The sequence below is a fragment of the Chinchilla lanigera genome, unplaced genomic scaffold (assembly GCF_000276665.1).
Source record: "Chinchilla lanigera isolate Chin_1 unplaced genomic scaffold, ChiLan1.0 scaffold00091, whole genome shotgun sequence".
Taxonomy (NCBI): Eukaryota; Metazoa; Chordata; class Mammalia; order Rodentia; family Chinchillidae; genus Chinchilla; species Chinchilla lanigera.
Window position 1 is genome coordinate 685,211 of NW_004955492.1, and position 27,012 is coordinate 712,222.

Consider the following 27,012-nt stretch of genomic DNA (forward strand, 5'->3'; position numbering starts at 1 on the left):
GTAAACATTGAGAGTTATAAATTGCATACTCAAATTTATCCTTCCTTTGGTTGAATAGTACTGCATTATGTATAACTACCACATTTTCTTTATCCATTCATCTGTTGATGGGCATACAGACCACTTCCAGGATTTAGCTATTACAAATTGTACTGCTGTAAACATGGATATGCATGTATCACTGTAATTGTGATGTCTTTAACTCTTTTAGGAAGATACAGAAGAGGGATAGCTGGGCCAAATGGAATTGCCACTTACAGTTTTTTGAGGAGTCTGATTTCCATAGAGTTATACTACTTTAAATTCTCACCAACAGTGTAGAAGTTTCCTTTTTCCACACAGCCTCGGGAGCCTTTCTTGGTTTTTTCAATCTGGATGGTAACCGCTCCTGGAATAAGATGGAATCTCAGTATTGTTTTGATTTGCAAAATGGCATACTGGGGCGGGAGTTCTTGGGAGAACGTCTCTGTCTCATGATCACAGTGTGTTCCCCTCTGTCCCCTCAGGATAGCTGTGTTCTCTGTGACCGTCCTCCATGATGAGAGGATAGTGATCGTGGCGGAGCAGAGGCCGGACTCCACGGAGGAAGACAGCTTCCAGTGGATGAGCAGGGTGCTCCAGGTCTCACTGCCCTGTCATGCAGCTTCCTTTTTGTCTTAGTGTCAGCTTCTCTTATTCAGTTAGGATTATGGCCTGACCCTGATGCACTGCGCTTTTATCCATACAGTGCCTGTTTTCCTTTGCTCTTCTTGATTGGAAATCCCATGAATTATGCAGGAAATGAGTTAAACAGAGCACTGGGTAGGGGCTAGGGTCTAGCACAGCTGATTCCTACCATTCATGTCAGGACAGTCACAGGTTGGGTTTTTAGTAGGGTCTTGGGAGAGTACACTTTCTTCCAGTTCTCTTTTGTATTGTATTGGATTGTATTGTTTATGGTCTAGTGTAAAATTTTTCAGTTTGATGAATGCAGCAAGAAAACCCTGTCTCTTGCTTTAGCCATTTTACACCCAGAGCAGTTTATACTGGATGTGCTTCTGCATGTTATAGACAATATTTTGTGTGTATAAATATTTGCTAAATAAATATACCATCTATTAAATGTTACTGTTTATAATTCCTGTTATAATATGATTCCTTCTTTCTTAATATTTTAGGCCATTGACAGTATACATCAAGTTGGAGTTTATTGCTTGGCCTTGGTGCCAGCAAATACCCTTCCCAAAACCCCACTTGGTGGGATCCACTTGTCTGAAACAAAGCAGCTTTTCCTGGAGGGCTCGCTGCACCCCTGCAACGTCCTTATGTGCCCCCACACCTGTGTCACGAATTTGCCAAAGCCTCGGCAGAAGCAACCAGGTATATCTGACCATCCTGCACAGTGTGAGCACATCTCACTTGGGCACCTGAGCCGTGTGTCCTCTGCACTTGCGCAGGAAAGGCTGTGTCCAGGGGATCCTGGGCCTTCCCTGCTTTTGTGCCTCCATATGGCCGTACACTCCTAGGGATAAACTTCTCCTCACTAGAGGTGTGTAATGTGGCATGTCCATGACCAGGAATGGCTAGAATCCACCAGCTAAGCTGGAATAGCCAAGTCTACCCTGAGCTATGGAATGAAGGAGGTGCCCAGCCTTCTGCGTAGGACATCAGTGCTTGGTTTAGCTTGGATGTTGCACAGTCACTAGCTGGGTGGCCATGGCAGCTTAGGGTCCCAGTCTCCTCACTTGAGAGTAATACATCCTCACATATTTTGTGTGGCTAATTTAGGAATTAAAGTAGATAATACAGAAGAAAATAACTTTGAAATCTGAAGAATTCTGTTTGTTTATGACATTGCTATGTAAAAGTTTTTCTAGCGCTTTGCAGTCTGAGAACACATTATCCATTCTCTGAGTTGATGTAGCACCTAAATAAAGCATGCTGTATCAGGTTACATACAGTTACCAGCAAAAGGAATTTATTATAAGAATGCACTGGATTGTGAGGTAGGAACTCTTTGGCCAACGTGATGGTAGAGGCTCCCACCTGCCATGTACAGGTGAGGTCAAAGCTCAGGCTTCACTAATATCACACAGTGCACAGCATAGCCTTAACCACTGTCAGTTCTTCATAGAGCCTTGGGAAGTACAATGTCTTGTCTCCATTTTACAGATATGAGCCAAGAGCCACAGAAAAGTTTAAGAGTTTATCCAGGGTTACACAATTAGAATGCAGAGATGAAGCACAAAGTTTGTATTCCTAAGAACTGTTATGTATGTCCCCACCCATCCCCTATTTCTGTTTTGTTCTGTTTTTCCTATAGTTTTGGCCTATGTGCTACCATCTGATAAAGAATGGCAATGTTGGGTAGAGCATTATAGCAACATAATCTATAGCCTTGTTGGCATAGTTTTGTTGGCATTTCTTAATTGGAGTTGTGGATGTATCTAGTGAACTTCATAGTAAACATAGGTACAAATTCTGAAAACTTTGCCTGCATTTAGGTGACATGTGCAAAGCTCTGGGATCCATTCCCAGCACCACCAGGGGAAAAAGAGAAAACCTCTCCAGGTGGGGCTGGGTCCTGACGTTTATGGATGCTACCTGTACCTCTGCCAATGAGGTTCTGTAGGTGAGAAGGGAGAAGGGATGTTCTTAAGTTTCATGTTCAGGCTGCAGGGGTAGCTCAGTGGCACAGTGCTTGCCTGGCATACTTAAAACACTTGGTTTAACCCTGAGCACCACACACACACAAAAATTATGTTTCACCATCAGGGAGCTGATGCTGCAGAAGAAAAGCAGTCACTCAAGCATACGAAGGAACTTGAACCTATCTTCTTTTTTTAAAATTAAGTTATTGGTATATTTGGAACATTTTAGGTATATATAATGATCACATTCATCATGGGGTATTTGTACCTGTACATGATAATCTTGATTCTTTTTTTTTTTCTGTTCTTCTACCCTCCCTTCAATCCCTCTTCCCCTCCCTATTTACAAAAGCTTTGTTTCCATTTTTTTCTTCTTGTTTTTTCTTTCCCTTCCTTCCTTTCCCTCTCCCTCCTCCCTAGATCCCCTTCCCATTTGAACATTTTTTTCATATTTCACAATATCTATCATACATTTTGGTCCTTATTTACACTTTCAGTTTCTCACACCAGAAAAACTATGTGGTATTTACCCATGTGTGTCTGATTTATTTCACTTGAGTGCAGTCTCAAAGTGCATCCATTTACCTAGATTTACCTAGAAGTATCTCAAGATTATCCTTCTAGAAAAATTGTCCTTCTTTTTGGCTGAGTAGTAAAAGTACTCAATTGTATAAAAGAACCACATCTTTATCCATTCATCCACTGATGGATGTTTGGGCTATTTCCAAGATTGAACCCATCTCCGACTCTCAAACCCACTGCTTTTATTCTGTACCGCTCAGATACGTTTTGTGTTTTCTCTTTTCCAAACGTGTTCAGTTTACTATTTGTTATTGCTCTTTTATTGTCTACATATTTTTTTAAATTGTTGTCTTATATTCTAGATGTCCTAAACTATTCTTTCTATTTCTTTTTTCCTTGTATTTTCATTTTATTATCTCAATCCCTGGCTTATGTAGTTGCTGTAGTCAAAGGTACAGGTGCAGTTGACAGAAGTATCCATTTCTTTGGGTCGTATGGCTACACTGCCTTCAGTCTATAAGCCCCTAGAAAACACAAGGAATTACCCTTCTATGGGCATAACAAAAGGGCAACAAATTGCTCTTCTTGTCATATTAATTCTGCAGTGTCAGGGTTTATGCCAGTGGCAGAACTTACAAGGGTGTCCTCAATTTAAAGTCCCCTTTATAGAGTCCAACAGTTAAGTAGTTCATGAAAACAGGCTTTTGAACAAATTGTCACCAGATAGTATGAGTCTTTCCTTTTAGTGAAATGGAAATTAAAACTGAAGTACTCATTTGCTGGGGGAAAGCTTTGGCTGGAAAGTAAAAGAAGATAAAAAAGGACTGCAGCTTGAGTAACTGGCAGGGCTCACTCTGATGAAGAAGGTCAGACCAGTCCACTGAAAAAACAGAGACCAGCTTTATAGGGCCTGTGGTAGACTAGGTCCAGTCAGTCATTACCTGTGTTCTAGCTTTGTAGCTCTGGAGGAATCTTTATGACTTGGTGGCAGTTTCGTTCTCATAAAATGGTTATCTTGTTTTGTGGTGATTTCAGGCAAGTGAGGCTGTCTTTTCTGGGACCCCAGGTGACTGCTGGTTCAAGGAAAGGACTGGTGATGTTAGGCCCTGTTCCAAGGGATTGGGGGAGATTCTTGCAAGTGGACCTTGTAGAGGCTGATAGTCATATGTTCTTCTGAATCCTGAAAATTACTTCAGTTACTCTTAAGTGTCCTCTGTCTTGAAAGGGGGTGAGATAGACGAGGTTAATTTAGGGCTGTTGACTGTGGTTCTGCTAACTTTTCTTGAATGAGTAACACCTGTATTCATTAAAGTATTAAAGGATAAAAAAATGAATATTAAGCTTTGTTCTACTGTTGGTTACGTATTGGACACCTGTGGGCTCAAGTGAAGTGTCACAAGTTATGGAAAAACACCCTAAGTTTCTGACTGATTCCAAAGAAAACACAAGTTATTCTTTTAGGGTTTAATAGGCTAAAGGCCTGGGAGTTGGTTCTTTGTACCTATAGTGGTCTCTGACTTTGTCAAAATTTTTACTGTAGGGAGGATTATTTGCAAATACTTGATATACTTCATAACTGTTGATCTCACCTCATTTGCCCAATGTCAAGAAACTGAGTAACCAGAAAAAAATCTATCCGTGAGCTAAAGTTAAGGCCACTCACTCTCTGGCCAGCACTACCACAGCGAATGTTAGGGCACCCAAAGAAAGTCTTCATCGGGAAGAATAGGGTGGGAAAGGATGATCCAGCAGATCTGGAAACTCTTTGATCCAGTACTGTAGCTTATTAAATAAAGCTTTAAGTGACTGCTAACTTTTAAAAAATGAAGAAATTATATAATATGTATTATTTATATTATATGTTAACAGATGGTGTGCTTTTTTGTTAAATTAAGAGGTAGGGTAATATAATTCTGTGTCCACAAAAAATATTTTTTTTCATGCTGGAGATTGAACCCCACAGAACCTCACATAGCTTGTGCCCTACCCCTGAGCTATACCTGCAATCCCCCAAATACTGATTTCCTTCATTTTTACCTTGTCCTTATTACCTTTTTAAACAAATACTAAATGGAAGCTGAAATGAAGACCCATGAGTTGTCTGAGTTTCCATAGCTCTGCAATGGCCTGTAAAAGGCTTTAGAGGATGTTGCCTCAAGGCCTCACTGTCCTATAAGCATTGAGGAAATAGGACTAGATTATTTCTAAGTCTCCTTTGGGTAAACATTTATAATGACTCTGAACAGATTATTATTGGCAGCCAAAGCAAACATTTACTGGGGACATTTATGCCTAAGGATGGGTGCTTGAAAAAGAGCCCTTTAAAATTTTAAAGATTTATAGACAACTAAATTGCCTTTTCTTCTGGATGAGTTCTTGTTTACTTTAACAACAGGATATGTGTAAGATTAGGAAATCTAGCACAAAAGTGTTAGTGGACCCTTAATGTGTCAAATGAGTTAGCAACAATATTATGAAAGTTACAAAAATAAACACCACTCCACGGCTACAGGTTCCCTGGGGGATACCTTGTCAGACTTGCTGGAGGACAGTGTGAGGAACTGCTCAAGAGAAAGGTGTTGCTTCTCATTCACAATTGTGTTTTGCTGCTCTCTGAGATGAAACTTCTGCTTTTGTCCCCTGCATGAATTTGTTAAGCATTGTGTGTTAGGAATTCATTAATAATAGAGGTAAAATTGCTAGCTTGCAGATATGTAAATGTATAAATGGGAGTGGGAAAAGAAAGAAAAAATATGAATCTCAAATACATACTTTTGGGTAAATCTCAATTTATACTTTCAAATTGAGAGGCTGTGATTGACTGTAAGTGCATTTTTTAAAAAAGCATTTTCTATGTGCCCACCTCATTTCAGCGGGGAGAGAGATCATTGATTCCAAGTAAGAAAAAATTTTGTAAATGAGATTCAGCAGCAGTCAAGATCCACATTGGGAAATGTATGCATAAGGTCCCAAACTTAACCTTCAGATAATGCAACCAGCGTTAAAGCTTAGTAAGAGAAGATTGACAAAGAAGCAGAGAGTAACAAAGACGTACCAAGTCAACTGCTGTAAAGACCTCATATCCCTCCAAGTGTTCGCTTTCTTTCCCTACATTGAATTCTTTTTAAAAATTACGGAGAAGCCTTTAAACCAGTGTAAGTCAGTTTCCAAGTTGGCTTCTTAGAGGAATCTTCCTAGTAATGTCTTACCAGCTCTCAGTGACCAACAAGAAGATAAATTATCAGAAAAACAAAAAAACAAAAAAACAGATCCTAAAGATAGGAAAGGAACAGCTAGTAAAGCAGGGTGCACACCACTAGGGTGTTCAATTACTCTAAAAAAGCAGTTGGTGCCCCTGCTTCCACCATAGGGCAGCACCCTTCACCCCAGCATGCAGGCTGTTAGCAAATTTTCTTTTCTGTTTTGTTAAATGTGAAAACTCTGTTCATCTTTCATTGTTACTTTATTAAGAACTAAGAAAAGACAGTCTTCCACAAATACCACATGGGAAAACTAAAAGATGACTCAGCTGTGTATATAAGGCATATTCTTATGATTACACAGGCTCCAGCATTAGGGCTCTCACAGACTGTTCTTATAAACTAGGAAAGTGGGCTGCCAGGCGCGGTGGCACATGCCTGTAATCCCAGCACTCGGGAGGCTGAGGCAGGAGGATTATTGTGAGTTCGAGACCAGCCTGGGGTACAAAGTGAACTCAAGGGCAGCCTGAAATGCACAGCGAGACCCTGTCTCAAAAAAAAAAAAAAACAAACTAGGAAAGTGCATTGGGAATTGAGTCATTAACTGGAATAAAGTAGAAATTTGATTTTTGCAGTAACCTTTTGGTATATCCTTCCACATCTCACTGTGGGCCTGAGAGAACCTAAAACCTTTAACGGGCAATGAAGTACGTGGGTAACTGTTTCTGCATCCCATCCTTTATTCTCTAAATTTATCCCAAGAGGTAGTTATTTAAAACGTATAATATTTTGTCTTTGGTCAACTCTCATGTAAAAACACTAGAGAACAAGAGTGGACATAATCCAGAAGTTGACCATGTAGCATTGAAATACATCATGCTTTAAAATTCTCTACTTATCTTCTATATCATTTTTGTAGTCCCTTCTCTGACTACATCTCAGCGCCCCTGGGGGATTCACACTCACTGGAAAATAAAGGCAGTGGACTTGGAGGGGCACTAAGGGGTTTTTATGTATAACGAAAGTGTCATTTCTGTATAACCCCTAATCAGAGTGTGTTTATATTTGTCTTTGTTAGCATTTTAGTGATTTCTTTGAAACCTGTTTCAATAAGATTTATTCAAAGCCAAATCTTTCAAAGGGTTTTCCTAGAATAAGCTCTGTACCCAAGTTGAAAGTCATGTTTTAAGGAGTTTCATTTTTGGTCTCAAGGTTTTATTTCTCTTTCCTTCCAGAGATTGGCCCTGCCTCTGTGATGGTGGGAAACCTGGTGTCTGGGAAGAGGATTGCCCAAGCTAGTGGCAGAGACCTGGGTCAGATAGAAGACAATGACCAGGCCCGGAAGGTAGGAGCAAAGGCTCAGGCTGTGTCCCTCCCACTCAATGGCTGACTAAGGGGCTTTGTCACAGAGCGGCTGTCCCTAGAGTTTCCCACTGTGGTAGTTCCCCCACCTACTGCTGATTTTGTATCTTTGGTGATATCCTACCTCCCTTCTATCTTGGCAACAGATGTCCCTATAATTTTGTAAGAAAAACATTATGTAACATGTATTTTTATATGATGTTTTAAAAAATTTCCTAACAGTACAAAAATGAGTCAGTGATGTCGCCCCACAACTGGCAGGACCGATGGGAATTTTGGGGAACACTTGTCCCATCTCAGTGTCCCCTTACCCCTCATTCCTAATTACCCCCCGCCAGCCTGATGTGCATCCTACACTGCCCGAGAGTCACCCTGCTGAAGGCATCCATACTTTGCTTTCTGGCAGCCAGACCTCCTTACCGGGGAGAACCCTGGTGACTTCTGGAGCTTCCAGGCACCCTGCCCCCCAACATTGCATTTCATGTCTTGTGTAGCTTCAAGTCCTCACTATAATTATTCAGTCCTGACAGTGCTGACAGCTCACCGAAAGAGGTCTCATTTCCCATAGCCAAAAGGTGATCCCATTCTGTATGGACTGCTAGGTGATGTGATATCAACCATTGAAAGTACTGCCAGTAGTATTGTACCGCAAGTGTGACTAGAGAGCACTTCTTGACCACCATCATGCCCCAACTATGTGGTACATATCTGTTAATAAAAGGGGCTAAGGTTAATAAAAGGTCTATATCCTAACATGAAATAGGGCTGTCCTTTTTACTGCAGATGGAATTAAGATAATACATTAATCAGTATAATGCAACGTAATGTCACTAAGGAATTGCCATTTTAAAAACATAAATTTGTGCATTAAAAAAAGAAACAGGATATATATGATTCATTGCAGCCCGCCGATATCAACATTGCCTCTTCTGGCAGCCCCAGAAGGAAAAAATTTTCTGTATCAGCTGCTCCCCTTGAGTGGACATTTAGAGAACTTTGCTACCTAAGGGCACAGATCTGCTCTTTGAGTTGTCAATCTGAATCAAGCGCAGTGAATTCCAAATCATTGCATGAAAAAAGATACAGGATAAACATGTTTTGTTCTATAGATTATACGTTTGTCTGAGATATTCTTAAAAAAATGAATTCCTTTATGGATAAGCACACTATTTTAAAACACTCAAACCATTCAGTGTCTTTTGATTTAAATGTAGAGATTATCCAGTCCTAACTGACCCTTGCCCCTGTTCCTCCCTGCAGTTCCTCTTCCTGTCTGAGGTCTTGCAGTGGAGAGCACAGACCACCCCGGATCATGTGCTGTACACCCTACTCAACTGCCGGGTGAGCCTCACAGGGTGTGGGTCCTGGTTGTTTCTTGTGGGTTCCTTGCCAGTTCCTGGAAGCACTCTTGCTTTTTCTTCCTGTCCCTGACCTGGTTCTTTCATTCAGTCTTATGTGAATTTCTTCTATTCATTTATTTTTTGCTGTTGTGACCAAGACTTTTTCACTTAAGGGTTGCTTTTAATTGTAACAGTTTTATGCCTAGTCTTGTTTATGCGTATGGATATTTTAGCAGCCCTGTTCACAGTGTTTCTCACCCAAAAGTGACTGATTAGTGATACCTATAACAGGAAACAGTTGCAGGCCCACAAGCTGTTTGTTTTTATTTTGATTACTGAACTATATTTTTATACATAAAAGGTTACGTTTTCATTGGTTTATTTACATTTCACATTAGAAATCAAAGTCATCAAATACTATTTCGTAAGTACTTAGGAGTAAAGCCTTACATATGCAAACAAATATAAACGATAAAAACCAAATCAAAAGCCTTAATATGCTGGTTAACTTTTTGCTATGAAAATAAAGCTTGAGCAGTAGATCTAAAATGTAGGTCATCTTGACACATATAAGCACTTGAAACACCTTTAAAAGTTACGATTGTTTGGAGTTGCTTTATCTTCCTGTTTTCTTTTTATTAATATATGCTTTTTGGTACATAATGATTATATATTTTATTAGTATATATTTGTGATACATAATAATTATCTTGACAATATGTGGTCCCCTTTTCCTCTCCCACTTCTCCCCGCTTCTCCAGATCCCCTTTCTCCTCCTTCCTCCATCACCCCTAAAAATTCTACCTTCCTGTTTTATCATCTTGCTTTGATTTTGCTTCTTAAATTATATCTATTTCAGGTTTTTCATATACGAGAAATCATGCAGTATTTAATCTTACCTGTTTGATTTGTTTTACTTAACATTATAGTCTCAAGAGTCATGTATTTTTCCTAAGGGCAACTCAGATTTATCCTTCTTTGGCTGAGTAAAGCTGTATTGTGTATATTTACCAAATTTTCTTTATGCATTCATCTTTTGATGAGCTTCTAGGCTAGTTGTGCTGAGCCCATGGCATGCATGCCGCAGCCGGCTACTGTTGAAAGCTCTACAAGGTTCACCATCACTGAATTATACAATGTTTCAGTAATTTAGCTATTGTGATTTGCGCTGCTATAACCATGGGTATGCATGTATTGCTGTAACATGATGACTTCTAACTTTTTTAGAAAGATACCCAGAAGAGGGATAGTTTAGCCTAATGGCATTTGTATTTTTAGTTTCTTGAGAAATCTTCCTAGTGGTGTCCATAGTGGTTGTATTAGAAGTTTACATTCTCACCAGTAACAAGAAGTGTTTCTTTTTCCCTGCAGTCTCACCAGCATTTACTGTTTTGGGAATCCTTGATGATAGGTATCCTTACTACATTAAGATGGTCTGTCAGTATTGTTTTGATTTGCGTTTCCTCATGGCCAAAATATGCTGAACTTTTTTTTTATGTACTTGCTGCTCATTTGTACTTCTTCTTTTGAGAAGTGTCTGTTTATTCAGTTGCCCATTTTTTGGTGGAGTATTTTTTTCGGGATCTAATTTTTTGGAGTTCTTTATACATTCTAGATACAAGTCCTTTATCTGAGAAATAACTGGCAACGTTTTTTGGCCATTCTGTAAGTTGTCTCTTTGTTGATTGTTTACTTTGCTATGCAGAGGATTTCTAGTTTCATACAATTCCATTTATTGATTCTTGAAATTATTCCTTGTGCTAATTATCAAAATCTTAGTGCACAAGATATTTCTTAGCACTTGAAGTAGCAGATGAATGACAAATGCAAGGAACTGCCAACAGTCGGATTTCGTTAACCTCTAGTTTGAGTTTCCAGTGGTCAGACCATTCTTTGCAGGTATTTTAATTTATCTGAATTGAATAACCCCTGCCCCACTGAGTCATATCCCCAGCCCTTGAATCATTTTTTAAGTTCTTGCCCAGTATTGCCTGATACATTGCTCCCATACTGATAGGATGGATAAATACCTGTGGCCGAACAATCTGGAGGTATAAGTATGTAACTCAAGAAGTAGAAGACCCCTCTGTACAAAGATTGAAAATTGAATGAGGTGCATTTATGGACAGTATAAGGAAAAAAGCTCTATTCTAGCCATGTCTTGTTAGGGGAAGATCCCTCAGATCGTTTGCTGGAGTGGTGTCAAGGGACCAGACTTGGCATCCAGTCTGTCTGACCCTGTGGACATTGCCTGTACCCTTGAGCCTCTGTGGCCACGGTCATTTGCTATAGCTAGGCGCTGGATCTTTTTGGAGAATGTTTACTGGAAATGACTCATGTACTTTAAAAGGGTTTCAGTAAAAATGACAGAAAATTAGATGGGAATAGGCTGTAGGATCAAAGTCATGAATAAATTTGCTTTAGATTAGCATGCAGAGTATAGTTCAAGGAGGCTTTCTCCTTTCAGATGTGACCCGCTATTTTGTAAGTCTCTTTCAATGTGTAGGCAGTTCCCTCCTGAGCTATCTGAAGAGTCTCAGCACTGCTTTTGTTACTCTCCTGAAAGGGTCAGATGCAAGCATCTATATTCATTTACTGCTTTGTGCTCCTTCATATTCACATCTATGAGTGCCCAGCCTGGCCTATCAACAGCAGCATCTGATAGTTGTTATAGTGTAGTTTCTATTTAAATCACTTTTCAAGTTCAACAATGTCCAATAGAAATACAACACAAGCCACAAACATAATTATGTGTTTTCCAAAAGTAGTATTAAAGAGTAAGGAGAAGCAGGTGAATATTCGTTCTAATATTGAGTTCCTTAACATATTTATATAGCATTAATATTCAGCATATGTTACCAGCTGCCTTACCATTATGACCAGTGCCTACTACTAGATAGAGTATTTCTGTTGATTATGAATTTACTGCTTCTCACTAGCTCTTCTTGATCGTGGGCTCTTTTAGAATGGTTGAATCATTTGGCTCAAGAGTATGAGTGGTGTTTCCTGTTTATTGCATATGGTATTCTTTCATGTCCTCCACTGCCAACCTAGTGAATAGGTATGAACTGTGCAAGAGTTATAATAGAAAAAAAGATAAATTCATCAGAAATAATGTAAAATTGACATTCTTAAAACTTCTTTATATACAAGAGTGGGAGGCTTTCGGGGGGTCCTTTGTTAGAAATACTAGCCAAATCTTTTAATTTTTTTTCCACTTATAGTAACTTCTTTAAAATTTTAAAATATAGATTATTTAGCCTTTTCTTCATTTGATTTTTAGTAGGTCTTTGATTAATGTAAAACTTTAAAATGGTATCAAATTTACAGCTTTTGACACCAGAATTTGTTTCTTTTAGAATAGGAGTTGCAGGTGGATTTCTCTGCATTACCTTTCTCTCCTGAAAACTTAATAAATTTCTTTGACAAGAAGACAGCCCTAATTTCTCTGGTGAAATAACTTGACCTAGAAAACCACCTTTTTATTCAATGGGTTTCAGTGTGGAAAGCCCAACTTTCCCCATGAATGTGAAAGAGCATGCCAGGAGATCAGGACTATTCCCTGAGGCTAAGTGGCTATTGCTTTATGGGTCTGCTCACCTAGAACACTTTATATTTCCCTTAATGAATCATATTTGGAAAGATGAAACGTGTAACTGAAAACCAGTGGTGTTTCTCCTGAGGTATAAAATGTTAAGACTTCGTATAGCATATAGTGATGAGCAGTACCAGATGTGGCCCGTGTCACATTGTAGACCCACTGTATGAATGCAAGCTTGTCACATCTGGCTTGGCATGCTTGGGAAAAGAAAAAATAAATATAATCATCATTTAGATTATTGTTAGTGTTCATACTGCTAACCCACCCTGTTAGTCTCTTATCAGAATAGGGAATTGGAATCTCTCCCCCACCCCCACCAGGATAAGCATTTTGCCCTCTGAGAGCAATTCTCAGAGAAGCCATTGTTCATTCCACATGTCCTTTCTGTGCAAGAAAGTCACCCAGTGACATCACCTCAGCTGTGCAGGAAGACCCACCATGAGCTGGTCTACCTCTGACCAGCATAGCTCCTCCTTAGGGATTTGAGGATAATTTTGATTAATTTCAGATTATCCCATGTACTGACTTCAGAACCTAATTTCCACAAAGAATGTATCCCACTCCTCTGCACTGTTATCACAGAGTGATTGGAACCTTTGCTGTTCATTTTTGTATTTAACTCCATAAAATAACAAACAGTTTTATGAAAATTGTTTCTGAACTTTAGCAAAGATATTAAGGATGGTATACAAATTAAATTTCACATTTTGTAAGTACCTCTAGGTGGAAATTTTCATGAACCTGGAATTAAAACATATTTTCCAATACATCCCTCATCATGGTTGTGAATCTTCCAGGTTTCTTAAATCACAGGAAAGTGGGCAAATCATAGCTTTTGTCACTGACAAAACAGCTGATTTTGATAGAAGATGGTTCATTTTTCATTAGTATAATGAAATTCTCAAGACCATCTGCTTTAGAAAGAAGTTTGTGTCAGTTGACAGTTCTGGAGGTGCAGAGTTGAAGGACCACTTCTGGTGGTAGGCTTCTTGCTGGTAGAATCCTGGAGTGGTAGAATCCTGAGGGATTCTGAGGGAATATGTGTGCATGTGTTTGTATGGTCTCTCTTCTTATAAAACCACCAAGATATAATCATAGGGACCCCATGCTAATAACTTTACATGATCCTAATCAATGCCCAGAACCCCCTCTCTAAACACCATAGTCTACTAAGTTTCCTCTCTACCTATACCTTACAATTAGGGTTAAATTGTATCACATTAAACTTTGGGGAGCATTCAGATCATATGGAGAGGAAAAAAGTTACAAAAGTTGTAAAAAGCAAAGGGTAAGAGAGGCACACAGGAACAATTGACAGTGGGGTGGTGAAAGACCTCTTCCTAACAGGAAGGTCCCCTTGGTGGGAACAGAAGTGTGAGCCAGGTCTGCCACCTATACCCATGAGGCTGATCATTTTCAGCAGTGCTGATGTATGCTGCCTTTGTTTGTGAAAGGACCACTGCACTCCAGTGTCGAGGGTGGACTTGGTTGGGGTCTCCCAGCCCCTTGTGTGGGAATTGAGGTGGTCCCCAGCCTCACTATTAGCTGTTCTCTGCATTTTGTTTTGTGTCTTCTTTTTGGAGAGCTCAGTGGATGTTCGAGTCAAGGATTTTGATTCATGTAATAAACAGGTGTGATCTCCATGAGTAAATGATCAGAGGAATGTAGTACTTCAAAGAAGCCAAATCCTACACTCAGTTTCCTGCATCTTTTTTTTTTTCTTTTTTCACTTCTTGTGATTGAACCCAGAGCCTTCTTACTGAGCTACAACCCTTTCGATATTTTGTTTTGGGATGAGGTCTCCTAAGTTGCCCAGGCTGATCCTCTTGCCTCAGCCTCCCAAAGTGCTGGGATTATAGGTGTGCATACTGTACACATCTTTTTACCTTTAACCTATCTTTGCCACATCCTGCTTTCTGGCTCTTCTTTATATAAGCTTCTGTTTTCTGTTGAACATTCTTCTATGGAAAAATAATCAAGGAAAAGTGTGTGTGACAAGAAGGTTCAGTTCAGAGAAATGTAAGCTAATGGTCTTCTCCACTGAAGAAACCTGTCAGAACTCAGAGGGAAGGGTCAGAAGGCTGCCTGATCCATTTCTTACATTTCTTTGTGCTGCTCTGCACTTGCATGTAAAAGTCATCAAAGACAGTGCTTGGCCTCCCAGGCTCCCTTTACCACTTGCTTGCTGATAAACAGTTGTTAGATGAATGTTTTTGCTAAATATCGGATGCTGACATGTGTATCCTAAGGCATTATAAAATATTCTCTTGCGTTCTAATCAGGTCCCACCTACTTCAGCGATATGTATGCATTTGACATGGGTCAGTTGGGATGGGAATTCTGATGCGTTTCTCCTGACTTGGCGTCTCACTAGCCTGAGAGACACTAGTCACATTGGTCTGTACAGCGTTCTCTGTAGTCCACATGGTTGCTCCTTGCCAGTTCCCTTTGTACCTCCACCTTAATGTGTAATGTTTGCATCATTTCAGTTCAGTCGCTGAGAGTCTGTAGATAGTGATTAGGCTTCTCTGTGGTCTTCTTTCAGCTTCTTGCTTAAAGTAGCCCAGATTGTTCATGATCACTGTTTAGCCCATGGACAAAATTGCCTACTGCTTAAAGAAAGGCCATTATTTACTCTGTTGATTAAGACGGAATTTGAACATGAGACAGTTTTTAAAATGGCTATGGACAGTGATATCTGCACATCTGAGAATGGTGCAAATATAATTGTAAAAAGTGTCCTCAGGAAGATCTTTCTTCTAGTTAGTTGAAGGCTTGTAACTGGTGGTTTATTCATACTTTAGTTTCCATTTTAAACAATGAATCACATATATTTTGGTATTTTTAGTGTCTATCTTGCTATTGATCTTCCCTAATAACCCCTTTTTAAGGTACTTTTGAGTCCAAAGAGATTTTCTGTTTTGTTTTTATATATGTTAAAAGTTTTACATGAAATTGCATTTCATTGTTCTTTCTCTTTTCTGTCTTTTTTTTTTAACTATTACTTCTATTTTGCTTTTGATTTTTGTCCTTTCACTTACTTGCAGTTTGATATGGCATTTCTTAATAAGCACTTTAAATCTGTCTTTAGTTTTCCATACATGGGTCATGCAAGTTTACTAATAAATTTTATTGTGCATGGCTTTTATACTTAAGGTACAAAATTCCTTGGGTTTTTAAATTCAGCTTTTTTTTTTAGTTTGGATACTAATTTGTTAAAATAGTTCATCTTGACAAAAATATATCTAGAATCTTTTTTGGTGCTGAACTTTTTACCAGGTGGGAAGAATAGGGGATTGATTGGCTTCTAATGAATGCAAGACTTTCTGTGGTAGGAGGGAATGATGTCAACATTGTAAAGTTATGATGAGCATTGTGAAACTCTATGAATATACTAATAAACTGTTCCAGTTCACATCTTAAAGGAATATTATGACATGTACACTGTATCACAGTAAAGCTACTATGGTGAAGAGTCTTACCTAGCCACTTGTTATTATGGTACTCAGGGTACAATAGCGAACTCGCTGACATGTGTCCAGCTTCACAAACGTGCCGAGAAGATAGCAGTGATGCTGATGGAGAGGGGCCACCTGCAGGATGGAGACCATGTAGCTTTGGTGTACCCACCAGGTAAGAGAGCAGGAGTCAGACTCCAGGGGGAGTAGGCCAGGCTGCCAGCTGTGTCAGGAGGCCCTGGTTGCCCTTGTTGGCACCTGAGCAGAGTTGCTGGGTTATTGCTGAACATATGCACTATATCTAGCTGGATTCTAACTGAGTTCATTGGTGTCTAGTTACTCCCACTCACAGGGATAAGCCTACAGTTGTGCTACTTTTAGAAGCTTAAATATTTACAAAAACTTGTGCATCTACATTTGTTTTATTAGTTAACGGAGGTAGTGGTTCACTTAATCCAGAGTATTAACTACTGAATTCATCACCATAAAGTTGAATACTTCCTTAGAGAAATGGCATAGAAATTAAACTTGCCTTCTTTGCTATCTCATGCCTAAAAGAACAGGCTAAAGAACAACTGTGGAAGCTTATCACCGGAACAGAGGGTGACTGAAAGGGTTTGTTGCTCCCTTTACCATGTGACTTTTCCTAGACTGGAACTTTTGTTGACAGGAATGGCCATCGTTAAATAATGGGATTGCTTCCAGTAAGAATTGTTTCTCTCCTTATGTAGGAATAGACCTCATTGCAGCATTTTATGGTTGCCTGTACGCAGGCTGTGTGCCAATAACCGTCCGACCCCCACACCCACAGAACATTGCCACGACGCTGCCTACCGTCAAGATGATTGTGGAGGTAACAGGCACCTGGACATGTGTGGCCATGTGACCTGCGTAGATCTGAGTGTTGAGCTTGCAGATCACAGACTAAAATTTTCTGTGGCAATTGCTAGCTGAGAGAGTGGGGTGTTGGGGAGAGAGACAGAGAGAGAGAGAGAGACAGAGACAGAGTGTGTGTGTGTGTGTGTGTGTGTGTGTGTGTGTGTGTAAGAGAGAGAGAGAAGGAGGAGAAGGAGAAAGAGAGAAAGAGAAAAAGAAAGAGAAAATGTGTGTGTAACCAAAATAATAGACCAGGAAATGTTCTGTACCTGCAGGGAGTTTATCATCTACTTCTAGAAGCAAGATGTAAACTAGTGCGTGGAAGTACAGGCTAGAGGGTAGCAGCTGCTGCAGCCCATCAAAATTGAAGCTATTCCACAGAAGGCAGCTCGTTACAGAAGGAGCTTGCCCATCAAATCCAACCAAGAAATCCAATCAAATGGAAACAAAAACATTTTTAAGAGTTCCTTCCTCTGAATTTAGAAGTTTTCTTTTATCTCTTGAGAGTATAAATTTGTATTAATTTCTTGCATCTAAGAAAATTTAAGATGATTAGCATACTTTTTCCCCTTTTGGAAAAGTCACAAAGACCAAAATTATTTTGGGGACAGAGAATGCCAGTGTGTCCCTCAAGTGAGTCCTCTTGGTCATACTTCCATGGCAGTTACTCCCGTTAGAAAATATTTATGATGTTTCTGTGTGCATTTGATGTGTTTAGTAGAACTGAGCTATTAGTCTTCTGAGTGTAATCATAATACTGGTTATGCTTCAGCCGTAGGGAGCGCAGGAATGGGGACCTCAGTCACAGCTGTGCTTTGCCCGTGTGTTTCCATGACCAGATCCTAGCTCCTCTGCACTCAGCGGGCTCTTAAGGAGAAAGCAGTGCTCTGGGGAATGTAATCTGGTTAGGAAGCTGCTGTGCTTTAAACAACGTGCATAATAAGCAGCAGGCACACATGTGCTGAATGCTCCATAAATTTGTTCATTTCTGGTGTACACTCATTCATTCATTCTATGCCCTGTGGTCCTCAGGTGAGTCGCTCTGCCTGTCTGATGACAACACAGCTAATCTGTAAGCTATTGCGGTCCCGGGAGGCAGCGGCAGCTGTAGATGTTAGGACGTGGCCCCTCATACTGGACACAGGTCAGCACTCGAATTGGCTGGATAAATGTATTTTCTTCTGTGGTTTTTAATTTGTACAGCTAGATTGATAGCTTTGTTCTACTTTCTAGATGATTTGCCAAAGAAGCGGCCTGCCCAGATCTACAAACCTTCCAACCCAGACACGCTGGCCTACCTTGACTTTAGTGTGTCCACAACCGGAATGCTAGCTGGTGTAAAGGTGAGAAGTGGAGTCTGCATAGTGCGTAGACCAGTGATACACAGCTAACAGGCTGTCTGTGATTGTCAGTTTATGTTCTTTTGTTCCATAGTGTCTGGTGACATATGAAGAGAGGTGTATGTATGCTTTCCATTCAAACTGTAGCACACATAACCCTTTCAATAGTTCATGAGGCTGATTCTTCGCAAATGTTCAGCTGTTTTTTTTAATGCTGTCAGTCTCACTAGCTGATACTATGTTGCTGCATATTCTTTTCTGTTTTTGATTCTCAAAGCTTTGTACTCTGTTCTATATCTCTGCACACTGCAGTTTCTTGCTTTTTTAACTTCAGCTCCATTGTAAGCTGTGACTTTGCTACTCAGTGAAGCTTCTATGATCCTTTTTCCTGTCAAATAATAGGAGTACTACTGTGGCACCAGTTAGACCCCCCCAGCTCATATGGTGTCAGGGTCCTACGTAGAACTACATGGTGAAGCTGTGATCTCAGGACGCCTCTTCCCCAGGATCTGTGCCTCTGGCTCAGAGTTTGCTTTGCTTACCTTGCTTATTCTTCAGGTTTACCAAATTAACTGCAAGTATTAAGTGAATTAATTTTCAAAAGGTTTTTGGAAGAAGTATTTCAGACCAAGATGAATTAGTTACTATAGCACTTTGAGCTTCTTGCCTCCTACTGTCACAGCCAAAAGAGAAACACATACTTTTGATCATTTTCATGGTTTACAGAAGCAGGAGCTACAATATTAAGACTTAATTCAATAAAGATGTTTCTACAGGAAACAAAGATAATGTGATCTATGTTTATTACTTCCTGAAGATTCCACTTCATCTGAGTTATACACCCTGGAGAATTGACTGAGATGAATAAGATTTTCCCTCAAACTTACAAAATTTTTTCTTAAACTTTTGGCCATTTAATTTGGTGAGTACCTGAAGTAAAGTAACTTAATGAGAAACTCTTGTGCTTCAGGTACAGAGAGCCACAGTGTAGAGTTTGACTTGTGTAGCAAGTAGTCTGCTCCGGGTGGACTTCCTCTTACTTCTCCGGTCTCATGGGTTGCAGAGGGGGCCATTTTTCTCAAAAATCTTTTATTTAATATTATTTAATTTCAGTTTTTAATTATATACCATAAAAGTTGGAAGAGACAACTTTTTCTCTCTACTGGACACTGAAATGTCAAGTTCCACATGCTACCAAGTATTTGTTTATATGTTTTAAGTTTTGTGGTTTTTACCTGTTTAAAACTGTGACCTTCAACTTTGAAGGCTGCTAATAGATCTTAGATACTTAGTTATTATTAATAAGGAGAACAGATAAAAGACCCATGTAGCCATCTGTTAAAATTAGTAACACCTTATGATTAATCACTTTAATCACCTTATGGACTTCCTTAAAGCATACTTTAGAACTCTGGTGGCTTTCTCTTACTACCAGCATTCTCCAGGACACCGACCCTGTCCTCTCAGTTGATGTATTCCCAGAGAATGAACGTGTATTTTTTTAACATCATCCAAAGCAAATCTGCCCTGGAAGGCTACTCAGCCCCAGATAAATTACACAGTGCATCCCAGAACTTAAGTTCACTTTGGGCGGACTTGTCCCTTAATTCCCACAATGATGTACCTACTGTCAGGATCTCTGTTAGAGTCAGTTATTAGAGTTTGTTGTGGGGTTTTAGAGAAAACTAATTCTTTATCCAAGTCTGAGTTTGTCTTAATAGGAACTGGTTTTTTCTAATGTAGGTCCTAGAAAAGTATCCCAATTTGGCCTCTTTGGTTTATGGTGCTAGGTCCAAGATTGGGATTGCTTTAGAGACTGAACATTCAGCATTTTTAGTTGCTTTTTTCTTTACTTGTTTACATTCTTACTGTATTAAAGTCACCCTGGAGACCCAGCAAGCTCTATGATGCTCCACTGTCCTTTGACCAGGATGATATGAATATTTTCTTTCTCTCCCTACTCTTACATTGTGTACACATTTGTCAAAGCACTGGCAGATCTTGTAATTATCAATTGTGTCTCTCGATTTCCCACTATGTCGTTAGCTCCTGAGGGTTGGGCCATGCCTCATTCTGTTTTATATCCTTGTCACCAAACACTGTGCCTTATATGTCAGCATTTGCTGAACTTAGCAGAAGACCTCAATTTTCTAGCTATAAATGCACCTCACACAGTACAGCAGTGTAGTGTAAGTTTGCTCTCTTGCATATGTGCGGAATTTTCATAAATTAAATGTAAATTAATATACCTTTATATTCATAAATGTAAAGGTAGGGTTTTACTAACTCTCACTCTTGGAGGCAGGGGATTAGAGGAATGTTTTGCAAAACCAACCTCAATTCTCCTTTAAACAAATTCTGTGGCTAAAAGCAGGTTGAAGAGAACTACTTATATTTTATACCCTAGAGCAATTCTGCATGACCGTGTAGGAGTTCAGTGAAATATCTATAATGAAAGCTGCGCCTAGGCAAAACTTCCTATGGGAATCTGACTTTTTGCAATAAAAGATTTCCCACCCATTTCCTCAGCTTTTTTGCTGGAGTGATGAATGAATGGGGAACTAGGCAGTGGGATGCATTTCCCCCACTATTACAGTGCTCTGTGCTGGTAAGTCTTTGTAGGTCAGCTCTGCATAACATGCTACTTCACATTAAGTTGTGACATGTTTTAAAACCATGACATGTGATACAGTTTTCTTTCTATGCTGCTTTGATTTTCCTTTTTACGTTAGATTAGTTTCACCAGAGCCCTTGTGCTAACATGCATTGCCTTTATTAGATACAAAATTAGATAATTATGATGTAATTATTATATAATAATTTTTAGATAATGTGAATTATCAAATAGTTCTTATTACTTACTGTAGGGAACTATTACTGGGTTAGGAAGAGGAGAATACAAGGAAAGATCTTCACTATAGCCTCAAGGCTGAGGGAGAGATTGGCTTTGCTGCTGTCTCATAGCAGAATGGTCACATAGTGAGAAGAGTGTTGAGCTTGGTGCAGGAAGGCCAGGGTTCCACTTCCAGCTCTCACTTAAGTGAATTTAATAAATCTTTCACTTCTGAGCCTCCATTCCTAAACATTAAGATGAGGGTTCGTCAGGTGTCTATGGCAGGCCGCTGGAGCATTGCAGGCCTAGTGCCTTGTGATGGCCTAGACTGTCCCGGGAACGAGACACAGTCTCCACTACAAAGGTAGATACAAACCATGAGACTTTCTCTACCTGCTTTTCAGGTTGTTATGGGAAGCACAAGGACCTCTGTACCTATAACCTGCTGCTCTAGTGTCATTATTTTATTTGCTGCTGCTGTTATTTCCTCAAGGACCAGGAAGCATTGAGTATGGTTTATTTATTGGAAAGGAAAGACTAATGAGAATGTTGAAATCCACTGTCTCTTCATGCTTGTTTGTTGCACTTGTTCCTGGTTCAGAAAACCTCTTTGGGGCATTTAGTGTTAAATATCATACATTAGTGCAGCTGTGCTGTTCCCCAGGTGTGTTAGGACTCTAGGTATCGCATGTGTGCATTTATTGTCACCTACTGTCTTGCAGATGTCTCACGCAGCCACCAGTGCCTTTTGCAGATCTATTAAGCTGCAGTGTGAGCTTTACCCCTCTAGAGAAGTGGCCATCTGTTTGGACCCTTACTGTGGACTTGGATTTGTCCTCTGGTGCCTCTGCAGGTGAGATTCTTTTTTATTTTTTATTTTTTATATCTTTTTATTTATTTTTTTGATTTTTTTCCAGTATCCGGAATCGAACTCATGACCTCACGCTTGCCAGGCAGGCGCTGTGCCACTAAGCTAAATCCCCAACCCCGAGATTCTTTTTTAATATCCTTAAAATAAACTTTACAGAAAGAAACCATATGCCTTCCCTTCTACGTCTTTGGTCCTGCCAGGCAGCCCCAAGTATGGCCGCCTCCCAAAAGGACTGGTTTGCAGAAACCCTGTCCCTGTGCCTCTCCTGGAGACAAGCTTTTGGGGACAGAGCAGCACCCATGGTGGTATTCTGCTTTCTACAGCAGCTCCATGAAGTCTAAAGAAAATCTACAGAGACAGTAGCCACTTAGGGATTCTAAAAGGTTGCAGACCTTTTTTCTCCCTCTTAGAAGACTCTCACCAGCAGTTGTGCCTGCTGGTATTCTTGCTAAATTGGTGGACCTTAGGAGCTCTCCCCTTGTTTGGTCTTCTTTCTCCCTTTCATGTGGAAGAGGAGGGCCTTCAGCTAGGGAAGTGCAGAGCCGTGGGGCTGCTGCTCTTCGCTAGCAACTGGCTTGTAGCCCTAGCTCAGCAGACATCTACAGAGTGACTGGGTGACACAGAAAGCAAATGGTTGTCTTACGGCATTTTTTTCTGGTTACACATATATTTTGACTGTAGAAATTTCGAAGTATACAGAAAAAAATACAGGTGTCAGTAATCAACCACCTAGTAAATGGTGGTACTGAAATCCACAATTAACATTTTGATGTGTAGTCTTTCAGTTTATTTTCCAGTGTAGCATACTTTTCACATTCCAGGTACATGTAAGTATATAAAATATACTAAACACTGGTGCCCGTGAATTAGCTTTACATTTACCAACACCTTTCCAGTTTTGTTCATCTACTTTTTTTAATGGAGCATCTGAAAGCAAATACAAATAGTATACAAGTGTATCCAGAAATTTTTCTGCTTATAACTTTGTGAATTAGTATTGATATGTTTGTAAAACTGAGGTGCTATAGTATGAAATTATTTATAATTTTATTTTAATAGTCTATCGTGGATATTTTCTCATGTCTTTAAATAGTTTTCTAGGATAATTCTTAATGCCTTTATAATACATAATATTAAAATAGATTAAAATCTAATCTTGTATTTTTAGAAAACACTGGCGCTGTATCCACCATGGTGGTGCATGCCTATAATCCCAGGAGGATCGTTGTGAGGTCAAGACCAGCCTGGGCTACAAAGTGAGCTCAAGGCCCGCTCCAACTGTATAGTGAGACCCTATCTCAAAAAAAAAAAAAAAAAAAAAGAAAGAAAGAAAAAGAAAACACTGGCATTCTAATCAGGACAATTAAACTTTTTGAAAAACAAAATAGAACTAAATAAATGTTCAAAACTTTTTTGGCTTTAATCTCAAAGCAGTAACATTGTGAGTAATTTTTCCCCCCTTGGGAAATAGCTCAGAACATACCATTCCTTCAGTTGGACCAGAGTGGCCAGAGACATTTGTACCAACTGAGCAGGAAGGCAGAGGCCTGTCCCGGACCTCTTCGTCCCCAGGAATACTATTCTTATTTGGCAAAGGACTAACAAAAGGAAAACCAATGAATGGATGACTTTCTGTTTTCGTAACCAACCAATGCTGTCACCCCACAGAATTTACAGAGGGAGGTAGGACTTGGATCTTAGATGCATACTCACTAGTACGAAAGTTAAAGATAATAAAAACCACCCTCTCCCATGCCATTCAGCAGGTCTGGGACTTAGGGTGAGGAAGGAGAAGCAGTGAGGATGCAAAGAAAAGGAAGTATCACTTTTGAGGCCATGCAAGCATGCAGCCAGGGCAGGGAGAGAGCATGAGACCAGAGTAGCTCAATGTGGGTGTCACAGTTTAGGCAGGAGGAGGACAGTGTCCTTGTAGAACAGCAACCTCAGCTGGCATGGAGTGTGGGAGCCATGCCAGGGAGGAAGTACGAGGGGGTCAGTTGCAATGGAAGGAGACTGGCTTCATCCATAAGGATTAAAAATAAGTGTATATCTTAAGAATAATGGAAGCCTGATCACTTCACACTGGCAAATGTCATCATAAATACAGAGAATACAATCGACCCTGTGACATTGAATTGCAGTTAGGTGTTTTACTGTAGAATCATGGTTCTCATCATAAATACAGGGCCATGTCAGAAGAACAGAAGAGCTAGTTTGAAGGGCTTCTTTCCGGTTACAAATCGGGGACAAATTAGTATCAAAATAAAGATTGCAATGATTGCAACATTTTGAAAGAAATAGGAAATTATCCAACTATTCAGTTATAAATAATGAGCAAATTGAAAGCCTGATGAGGAAAAAGGATTTAAACCATCCACAAAATAGTTATGAATGATGAAGAGAAGAGAAACCTCACAGTGGAGATGCCTGAACTGAGGTGAGAGTGAATCTCACCAGTGGTGTCCCACACCAACCAATGAGCTGGACAAAGAAAGTGGAATCACTCCAGCCAGCAAAGATGCTTCACCTGGGTCTAACCATGGGGAAACTTCAGGCACCCAGCTTGAGGGGACACATGACCACATGAGCGTGCCTACAATCTTCACAGATTTTAGTGTCACTACAGTATAAGTGTGTGCACATCTGAACTGGATCTTTTTCCTGTACAAGATATCAGAACTGGCAAAACTTGATTAGGGTTTGTGCTTGGATGAAAGAGATGTGTCAGTTTTCAGGTTTTGATGGCCTGATTGGTTTTTGTGGGAAAATATACTTGTTCCTTGGAAATACCCTTGGAAGTATTTGGGGTTAATGGCTGCATCAGGTTGCTGACCGACTTCCTATCAAATGTTTCAAAAGGAAAACAGTTATTTTTACAATAATTGGAGCTCTTCTGTAACTTTGTGAATGTTTAAAAGTAAAAAAAAAAATTAATACAAACTATGTCTTCACACTAAAGCTACCTTCAGTAATTAGTGGTTATTTATATGAGAATCATTGATATAGTGAAATCATTTCAAAATATTTTCTAAGATCTTACATGTTTTCTAAAGTATGTTAGATAGGCTATATTCATGAATTAGGAGATTCAATATTAATAAAATAGCAGTTCTCCCAAACTGGTCTCTAGATCCAATGTAGCCCTGGTCAAAATCTCAGCAGGCCTGTTTGCAGAAGTTGGCGAGATGATTGATCCTTAGAGGAATACAAAGAACCTCTACTAGCCAGAACAACTTTGAAATAGAATCAGAGTTATGGAACTCACTACCACTTCCTGATTTAAAAACAATTATTGCAAGGTTGCAGTAACGAAGGCATTGTGGTACTAACATACAGATAGACTGATACCGATAGGTAGCTAGCTAGGTAGTTAGCTAGCTACCAATGAAACTGAATTGACAGGCCAGAAATAAAATCTTATAGAGTACCTACAGTCAGTTGATTTTTTTTTTAACAAAGGTATCGAAACAGTTTCATAGGGAAAATAGTCTTTTTAACTAATGATGATGAGAAAATTAACAGCCACATGCTGACAGATTCGTTTAAACTCTTATCATATACATGATTTACCTGAATGACCAAAAATTGTAAAAGTTTTAGAGGAAAACACAGAATTCAGTCTTCATAATCTTGAGTTTAGGCAGAAAGTCCCTAAGTATAACACCAGAGTCCTAACACATAGAAGGAATATTATTGATCAATTGGACTAAAGTGAATTTTAAAATTGTAACATACCAGAAGACATGATTAAAAGCTACATTCTCGGGGCTGGGGATTTAGCTCAGCGGCAAAAGCGCCTGCCTGGCAAGCGCAAGGTCGTGAGTTCGGTTCCTGGTACCAGAGAAAAACCAAAAAAAAAAAAGCTACATTCTGGGAATATATATTTGCAAATCATGTGTATGGTAAAGTACTTTAACCAGCTCTTTAGTGAACTTTTAAAATTTAAATGTGGGGAAGCTTTGGTATACTGTATACCTCACCAAAAGAACACATGGAAAATGGCCAGTAAGTGAAAAGATATTTAGCATTAATTAAGGAAAGGCAAATTAAAACCACAGTGGGACATACTTCACACCCACTATGATAGATATAATCAGAAGATAGAAGAGCACAAAGTTGGGAACTCACATTTACTGACTTCAGACTTACGCTACAAAGCAAAAGTAATCAAAAATGTGGAAAAACTGGAGTTCTTATGCATTGTTGATGGGAATATAAATGTGAAAACCACTGTTTTGCATAACTGAAACATGAATGTACTGTGTGACCCAGAAGTTCCCCTCCTGGGCATCTACTTGAGATAGGAAGCCATATATCTGCATGAAGACTTGATACATTTGTTCACGAGAACCTTAGTCAAAGGCAAAGCATGGCGGCAATCCAGAGGTCCACCAACAGGTGACTAGATAAACATTTATCATCTCTTTATAGTAGAATACTGCTACAAAATGAGTGCCCTTGAAATGCCTTATGCTAAGTGAAAAAAAACCAGAGTCAAAAGACTACATACTACATGATTATATGAAATATACAGAAAAGAAAAATAGAGAAAGCCAAACCATATATTTCCTCAGAAAATATACTGAAGCGATCAACCCCTACTTCCTCCCCTTGCACCCATACATGAAACATAACACTGATTTTGGAGACTTGCACTCTGATTTTGGAGACCTGACGTCATTTGGATTGTTTATAGAGACAAAAGGTAGAGAAATGACTGGGTGTGACTAGGGTTAACTATGGGATCAACTATGAATGATAAAGGTAAAGGCAAGTGGAAAATTCACAAGTCAAGTCTTCACTGTATCTCCTATTATCAGTATTTTCTAATTTTTTCTTCTTTATAAATAAGGAAGAAGATGAAACTATTTACTTTGCACAAGTATGCTGAAATTCTCTAGCCTGGAATTCACATTGCAGGTGCAACTCCTTTTGTGTGCTAACAGTTTTGATCAAGCAAATCATTAATCTTGATGTGT

At 39.5% G+C, this 27,012-nt stretch overlaps 1 protein-coding gene across 4 annotated transcripts in view; it reads left to right on the forward strand.

Moving 5' to 3' along the window:
- Positions 1 to 27,012, forward strand: part of Dip2c (disco-interacting protein 2 homolog C) — a 221,672-nt gene that overhangs the window by 142,185 nt on the left and 52,475 nt on the right. For all 4 annotated transcript variants that reach the window (XM_013504713.1, XM_013504714.1, XM_013504715.1 and 1 more), the window contains 9 exons: positions 507 to 621; positions 1,158 to 1,359; positions 7,588 to 7,697; positions 8,975 to 9,055; positions 16,165 to 16,288; positions 16,845 to 16,966; positions 18,022 to 18,133; positions 18,223 to 18,332; positions 21,885 to 22,015. In XM_013504713.1, coding sequence (XP_013360167.1) covers positions 507 to 621; positions 1,158 to 1,359; positions 7,588 to 7,697; positions 8,975 to 9,055; positions 16,165 to 16,288; positions 16,845 to 16,966; positions 18,022 to 18,133; positions 18,223 to 18,332; positions 21,885 to 22,015 — 1,107 coding nt within the window. The remainder of the gene's footprint in view (positions 1 to 506; positions 622 to 1,157; positions 1,360 to 7,587; positions 7,698 to 8,974; positions 9,056 to 16,164; positions 16,289 to 16,844; positions 16,967 to 18,021; positions 18,134 to 18,222; positions 18,333 to 21,884; positions 22,016 to 27,012) is intronic.